This window comes from Corvus brachyrhynchos, unplaced genomic scaffold (assembly GCF_000691975.1).
Source record: "Corvus brachyrhynchos isolate BGI_N302 unplaced genomic scaffold, ASM69197v1 scaffold27, whole genome shotgun sequence".
Lineage (NCBI taxonomy): Eukaryota > Metazoa > Chordata > Aves > Passeriformes > Corvidae > Corvus > Corvus brachyrhynchos.
Window position 1 is genome coordinate 3,173,011 of NW_008239139.1, and position 8,446 is coordinate 3,181,456.

At 41.1% G+C, this 8,446-nt stretch overlaps 1 protein-coding gene across 1 annotated transcript in view; it reads right to left on the minus strand.

Moving 5' to 3' along the window:
* The window catches only part of DGKI (diacylglycerol kinase iota), a 173,746-nt gene that overhangs the window by 128,843 nt on the left and 36,457 nt on the right, over positions 1-8,446 (minus strand). The window contains 1 exon segment of the mRNA XM_008638114.2: positions 8,134-8,242. Coding sequence (XP_008636336.2) covers positions 8,134-8,242 — 109 coding nt within the window.

Genomic DNA, 8,446 nt, shown 5'->3' on the forward strand with positions numbered 1-8,446 from the left:
ACTGATGTTTTTGGTGCCAGCTCAGTGTTGGGCCACCTCAGCTGACCCATCAAATCATGCTTTTGGGCTGGCATGGTTCACTATGTGGAAAATGGATACTGTCCATCATTGTGGATAAAGCAGCAATGCCTGTGGCCTAATAAAGAAAACCATGAACACTCTCTCGTCGCCAGCTTCCCAGCCCTTGCAAGTGTGTGAACTCAGTATCTGGGAAGAAAAAGAGCCACTGCTCAGTGAAGCGGAGGCAGCAGTGCTTTCCTGGCAGATGCAGCCTGGCTCACAGGGGACACACGAACTCAATGTGCTCCCCTAGATGGAGACCTCCCATTTGATTGCTCCTGATCCATTACCACCTTAATAGCAAACAAAAATAATTTCAGTATAGCAAACATTCCTTGCCTACGAAACAAATACCACACACAATCTCCCCTGAAGTGGAAGTGAAATGAGAATTCAAGGACTAGGAGTTTGGGAACAATGTAATTACATGCATGTGTTCGTAACTTGCTGTGCACATTTCACTAATTCAACTAGATTTCTTCAAGTGCTCCAGCACAGTAAATGACAGAGCAAGAATTACCATTTTTCTAAAGCCCTCCAGTATCTCCATACCTCACTGTTCCTCAGATTACAGTCAGCATGGTTTCAAAAGCAATGCAGATAAACCTGACTGTTTTAATTTGCCATGTCAAGCAGCTTATTCAGCCAAACAAATGAACCAGTCAGCCCAAATTTCTAGTTCAAAAGAGTTGTATCTCTAATTGTAACAGGAGGAATGGAACTCTCCTTCACTCCCGCTATGACTGACATTCCACAAAACCTTATTTAAGAAAGATATCTAAAATAAGTCAGTAAGAAAGTTTTCCCTTTGTTAACACTCCAGCAAGAGAGAAGAATCTTCTTGCAAATATGCATCTGGGCAATACTTATGATTAGTGTAAAATTAGTGCTCATCAATCTAAACTTAATTAAATACATTTGTAAGAAAAATTATTAGTTTTGGCCCTTTTATTTATGAGATGATTATTGAGCAGAAACAAATTTATTTGGATGTCTCTTTCCCAAATGTTTTTCTGTCATGTTTGGTTTATGTTTTACCCTTAACTCCAAAATTGCAGAGTTTGCAATACTCATGCTGCAAATAGGAGCAATACCTCAGATATTTTTCTGTTGATATATATTCTCAATTTTAACTCCATCTTAGGACATTTTAATTTGGGAATATTTTTCTTGTAGAGGTCACCTATTTTTTAATTATTGCAAATGTAATACGTGGACATAGAACAAAATAAAACAGCACGCAGATATGGTTCTCCTTTCTCCCATCATGCTTTCCAACATCTCTGCATCAATTGCATTTTGAGATCCCCTTAAGCTTCAGCTAAGAGATCACCTGTATACAGAAGCAGAATGACAACATTTGTCTTCATGGAGCAGCAATGTTCAGATGCTATCAATTGAGTTGATAATTCCCTATGTTCTCATGAACCACTGCTTTGGCTGATAACAGTTTCATTTCAGCAATGTGAAAAAATACATGTTTTCAAGAAGGGCACCATCTGCAAAATCACTGTATCCTCTACACCACTGGAAAAATACAAGGGTTATTTTGGCCACCATTTTGAAATCTGACAGACCTCTTTCCTCTTTAGATCTCTCTGGAAAGAATCTCAGTTCTCAAACCTTCATGAAAAAGAAGCAGCAGAGTAGAACTACTGATCCAGAACACAGCACTTCAAGTGTCAGCTGCACACAAAATTTCAGCAATTTCTAAATACACATGGGGCTTGCACTCTTCACAACCGTGGTAGGTTTAAAACTAGGTTTGATGGGCAGGTTTCTGGGCCAATGGCAAAGCTGGCAACGCCTCTGCAATGTGCATATTTAAAGAAGGAGGAAACGCAGGAATTTCCTTTTGTTCCAGTTCCCCCTGCCAGGGGTGGCAAAGAGAGGGGGCCCCAGGCTCCATCCCGGATTGGGCCTCCGCTCCCCCTGCACAGGCAGGGGAAAAAGCTGTCCCAGCTCCGCAGGTAGCCGTGATCAGCCTTAAACAACAGCGCAGCAGGGACCACATGGCCAAGATAGATCTGAAGTCACCGTGGGCCCACTGCACGGAGCCAGCGGAGCCTTCCACACAGCCAGCATGGCCCACACCCAACCAAAAAACGCCACACGCGGCCAATGGTGAGAGACTGGACGGGTCTTTCCCCGGTGCCAGGCCCGACTGAGATCAACTTCTCAGCTGAAGGCTTGCAGATGCCAACTTTTCTTCCAAGTCAGAAAGAAGGGAAAGTTAGAGTCGTGTGAAAGAAGCTAACATGGCGACTCCAAGGTCAGCTGTGAAGGAATGGAAAGAGGGCGAAGGCGCTTCCAGCACCAGAACTTAAATTCTCCTTGCAAGCCATGGTGAGGACTGCAATATTACAAACTGTTCCTCTGTAATTCATTCAAATGCATGGGGGGGGATGCAAAAATCCACACACAGCTCATGAAAAAGTGCTCAACGCCAGAGCCCACAGATGTTGTGAAAGGCTTTTAGAGATTGAAGAGAGCCTTTGCTTTCAGGCTGGAGTAGCTCATCCTTAAAAGACTAAACCCCATGGCTATTTTGGCCCATGACTGGCAGTGTGAGAAGACTGCAAAATTCATGGGAGGGATATTTTTTCACTGCAGCAGATTTTCCAGGCAGACTGTTGGTTTGTGAAAGTTTGAACCATGCTAAAGAAGTTTGTAGAGAACTATCTCCCATGGGAAAGCTCCTGAAGAGAAGAAACTCTTTTCCTTAAACATAAAGAAAGACTCTTAAGAAATGAAACACTGACCAAACCCCATGTTCTGTTTCCCTTGCACAGGTTGGTGGAAAGAGGGACGGTACTGGAAAGAAAAAGTGTTCTGGGAGTTTGCTTTAATTTCTTATTATTTCTTTTTGCTTTTAATTCTGTTAGTAACAAATTTTCTTTATACTGTAACTGTTTAAGTGTGGACCTGTTTTGTCATGAAGTTTATTTTCGTTGTCCCCAATAATCCTTATTTCACCTTATGAAAAATGGAGTTTTAATTTCCCCTTCTCCGCTCAACTATTGTAGAAGAAAAAAAAAATAGATTTTGTGGGGCTTGGTGCTAAAGCAGTGTCAAACCACGACAACAACTTATTTAATTTGAACTAGAATTCCCATCACCTCTTCATGTTTTTATGTGACTAATGGAATACCCATACCCTGAGATTCTCCTTTTATCATGAGAGCATCTAATAATGTACAACTCTTTTCAACTGAATACTCAATTCCCAATTCACAAAACTTAACCTTGAAGACCGTCTAATGGAAGGAAAGCCCATCCTTTGGTGCAAAATTTAGTATAGCTTTTAGGCACTTATGATTCAGCAGCCAAACCATTCATGGGGAAAAGAAATAAAGTTATCTATATTGAGGGAAACGTTTCATCATATGTAAAACTTGTACTACTATATTAACACATATGCTAATTATCCAAGCTTTAGCATATCATTAGGCACTTCCAAGCACTTACTGTCCATGACAGTAAGTAGACAGAACTACTGACTGTTGCCAAAAGGCACAGAATATGATGCAACAGACTCATTTCAAAGTCACATTCACTAATTACAAATACCTCACTGGTATAGGTCTCCTCACTGTCTATTTGTCTAGCCCATCCCCCCATCAGTTTATCTGCATGGATATTATGGAAGATGGTATCAAAAACCTTGCAAAAGTCAACACAACCGCTGTTGCTCTCCCCTCATCTCCCAGCCAGTCATTTAATTACAGACGTCTGTAAGACTGGTCAGGGATCATGTTGCCTCCATAAATCAATGCTGAATATTCTCAATTATTTCTTATTCCTAATATTTTTGGAAATTACTTCCAGAAGGATTTACTCCATAACCTTTCCAGGAATCAGGGTAAGGCTGATCAGCCTGATCTTCCCTGGATCCTCCTTATCGTTCTTGAAGACAGAATTGACATTTGTTTTGTTGCAGTCCTCAGGATCGTCCTCTGACCATCATGACCACTCAAAGACAACAGACTGTCCTAGCAGTGATATCAGCCCTCAGCACTTTTCTGTGCATGTCATCCGGTCCCATGGACTTCTGTGTGTTCAGTCTAAGTATTCCCTAACTTGATCATTATCCACAGAAGTAAGTTTTCCTTCTTTCAGACGCTGGCATCAGTGACCTGGGATTCCTGAAGGCAGCTCTTACCAGCAAAAAATGGAGGTAAAAAAGAAAGGGGGGGACTGAGCAATTCAGGTTTTCCGTGTCCTTTATCACCATGTTCTCTGACCTATTCAGTGGCAACCCAACATTTTTCCTGCTGTTCCTATCTATCACTGTTGATTTGCCTACAGAAACCATCCTTGTAACCCTTCCTGTTCCTGTTAGATCCTACTCTAGATGAGGTCTGGCTTTCCTTACTCTATCTGTATGGAATCAGGTAATGCCTTGTACAATGCTCCTGACCTAAGCCTGCTTCCACATATTACCAAATACCACTTTTCAACTTCTACTCTGACACATAGTTTTCTGTTCTTGTTAAGTCTGTAAGATTTCTGGCTTTGTCCTTTACACACATAATTTATGGTATAAGTCATAATATTTCTCTTCTAAAAAACATTCAATGTGTACCCAGAGAACTCCAGCTATTAATTTGCAGAACACAAAGCACGGATCAGTCAAGTTTTTTCATTGACCTCCAAAAATGGAAACTGAATATCTTCAAATGCTTCTTAAGATATGGGGGAAAGATTCTAAATCTCTTTGTCATGGGAGAAGGAAAGAAATGGGCATCAACAGAAAAAATGCACTATGAAAAAAAAAATGATATATTTGGGGATGTTCAACACTCTACTATTCTAGTGGCTGTCAATATTTTTGTAGACACCATAGAAAGAAGAGCTAGAAGGCAGTACTTAAAATTACAGGAGGACTTTGTGTACAAGCTTGTGGTTATAATCCTTGGTAACAAATGGCAGTAGAAAAATACACAAAGACCTAGATCCTCAGAGGCACACAGGCAGTGTATTGGGCGGCTCACTCTGTACTTACTTGAGAATCTGGGCTAGAATTACTTACTTACTTTATTATTTAACACTTGGGAGTGATGTCTAAAATGGAGGAGTGTGGGAGAAAGGGATATGCATAAATGTATCACGGGGCAGCCATTTAGGTCAATTCCTTTTTGGTAAGGCATCCTCAGCACTCCCCTCTGGTTATTATAACACTTACTCCAGACACTGTATTCTGTATGGCCCTGGTGTGAAAAGATAACCTTAAATTATACAGCAACGCTGCAAGTTAACTTGAATTAGGTGTAACAAATGTGATTAAACTGGACACTATGTTAGGGAAAAGAAACCTCAGGGAAGGGAGGCAGTAGCAACAACAATAATAAAGAATTCTGGTTTTTTCTGTAAAATGTCTTGGGGGTCATGAGAATCGTCACCTCTGTTTTACAGCTAGAAAGGCTGATGTACTGAGAGGCAAAACAACTCATCTGAGCTCACTCACGAGGTAAGTGACAGAGCAGAGAATGGAATCCCACTCTCTGACTCAGTGCCCTGTTCACAAGACCATCTGATAATGGCAAATCACCTGCAAGCAGTTCTCAAAAATGGAGGCAATGGCCAGGGAATTCTTTCCAGTTATTATTGTGAAGACTGTGGTAGAAAACATTTCCTCCCTGCTAAGTCAAGCGACAATTTATGTTTGTGTCACTTAGACTTTGAAAAGATCTCCCATCATGGGTCCTTGGAGAATCATCCTCAGAACTACTGAAGAGCAGGATGATGTATATGGGGATGCAACACACACCGATCAATGCTGCCTTCCAGTGATTACATACAAAACCTTCTTCTCTGGCTCCGACACATCAATTGAAATATCTTTTCACTCTACCAAATACACCTCTGTGTAGATACAAAAATGCTGCTAGCAAGGATTTTCTTGCTATTTTCTAAGTCCGTGAGAGACTTTTCTCTCTCACAGAAGAGGTAGCAGAGTATGTAAACAACCAAACACCTGCAGCCTTGAAAAGTCTTGTTTATGGTATAGTAGAAAAATATTTTGACAATGGATGTTTTAGGATTTTAGCCAATCACCCCAAGGGGTGGCTGATCCAATTAGACTACGAAGTCTACGTAGTCCAATTAGACTACGAAGAAAAAAGTCTATAAAAGAGTTTGTAAAATAATTAAATAAATCAATCTTGCTGCACAATTCCTGCCTGCTGGATCTTCTCTCCTCCTCCTCCCTATGGCTGCGGGACATGGTGATATACCCTAGGCCCCAGGCCTGCAGTAATACCTCTGGACTTAATTTAAAATTTAGGGTTTTTTCTTTTTTGAAGTTCACTACATTTTAAAATACTTTGGTCTATTTCAACGTCCCCAAGTCTCCAAACCTTACTTCCATCATACCTCAGATTTGAGAAATACCTTTCTCCTTTTTACCAGTTACTACAGCTGGTCAGTTCAGTCTCCTCCTAGCCACAGATATCTTCCACTCACTATCCTGTGCCTCTCCCTGCATGACACAGGTTGCCTCCCTTTTCCAATCAAAGTGTGAAGTAAAGCAGCAACATCAGTCTGAGAGACTGTAAACAGCTAAGAAATTGAACTGATCAAAAATCTAAACCATAAGCAAGGAAGTAAACTGCGAAAACACCACATGCAATTAAAAGCCACAATATTTAATCAATATTTACCAACCTATAGCAAGTCCTGCTGTATAGGAATCATATGAGGTAAAAGGAGTAATCATCACAGGATCATGGATCATCCTGGTAAAGGAGTAGCAGACAATTGACTGAGTAAGGGCAAGCTGTGGTTGTTGTCTTGGGGTTCAGGGTTGTTTTTGGGATTTTTTGCAGGAATTGTTGCTGTTGGTTTTTCCTAAATACCGTTTTCAAAGGTGTTACATTTAGCTAATGTGCTTAACCCTTCACTTATGTCTCTGATCGTTCAGATTTCCACTGAACAGCAGTGATGGCTCAAAAGAGGCATCTTTACTACCTTGTTGAATCAGTACCTGGGTTTGCTGGAATGAAAGAACAAGCTATTCTCCAAAGCACTTCCAAGAGGATTCTACACAAGCTTTCAAACTGCAGACCTTCATAGTGAATCTAATCCAACTTCATGCTGCACAGCCTGCAAATTTTCACCCTCTTAAACTTTGGGTGCAACAGCTGGGGTTCAAGAAGAGCAGGCAATCTAAAAAGCAATTCTGTTTTGATATAAAGAGCAAAGATAAATATAAGCCATATTCATCAGAACAGAAGTTATCTTCAACCAAAACCTGCTTGGGTGGCTGGTGCCTTGATACTGCAATGTATCAAGCTCTTTACCAACAGCCAAGTGTAAAATTTACTGCATGCTTTGCTTTAATTGAGACATTTGTATGACCTGCTGGCTTATGGCTCATCTTCTTAGCTCGTACCTGTGCGTAAGTACATGGGAGGTGTGTAGGGATGGTTATGGGGAGGTACAGACTTGCCATTATTACACACAGAGAGGGTGGCCAAACCCTGGAACAGTCTTCCTAGAGAAGTGGTTGGTGACCCATTCTTGCCAATGTTTAAAAGACATTTGGACAATGCCCTTAACAATCTGCTTTAACTTTTGGCCAGCCCTGATGTGGTCCAGCCCAGAAACCTAAAAGAAGCAAGATAGGAGAGGCAAAAACATATTCTCCATGTCTATATGCCAGCTTGGGCCCAGAAGAAATCTAATCACACCTGCAAAGAATTGTGACCAAAGATTGCAATTACCTACTCTACAGACCCAGACAACTTGACATGTGTCTTCAGCCTTAAGTTTTCGCCCATCGAGCAGAGGCACAAAACTGTGCTAAAATTAGATCAACCTTTGTTGGCAGACTTTGTCAAGAAGGAGGATGGCAAATGTAGCCAGACAGCTTCCAAGCTGGAAAATCTGTCATGTTTTACTCAAGTCCCCACAAGTTGTCGTGTCTCTGCCTTCTGCTTCATAATAGAAACATGTTCCTAATGACTAGCACTAATTCTGATAGAAACACAATGTCTTATGTTGATTTAAGGATGGAGAGAGCACTAACTAGAGATACTGCTCAAATTAACTGCCAAAAAACCAAACACCTACAGTCCACTCTAAGGCCGCTCTTGGTTCCTTCACAGGTCCATTGGTGACTGCAATGTTGAGGGAATGCACAGGAGCCAAGTGCTGGAGGCCTGACCTGGAGATTGCTTTCCTGCAAATTGAAAAGAAGAATAAAAACACAAATAAATGGAGTGTATATACAGAGTGTATATATAACAAATATATACCTCAAACATAATTACCAGATATCCTCCCCAGCCTTCTCCAGAAATCAGAAGAGGCAGCACTGCATCTCATTTCAGCTTCAGTGAAATGGTGCTTGAATGCCATCTCCTGTTAAAGCAGTTTAGGGAAA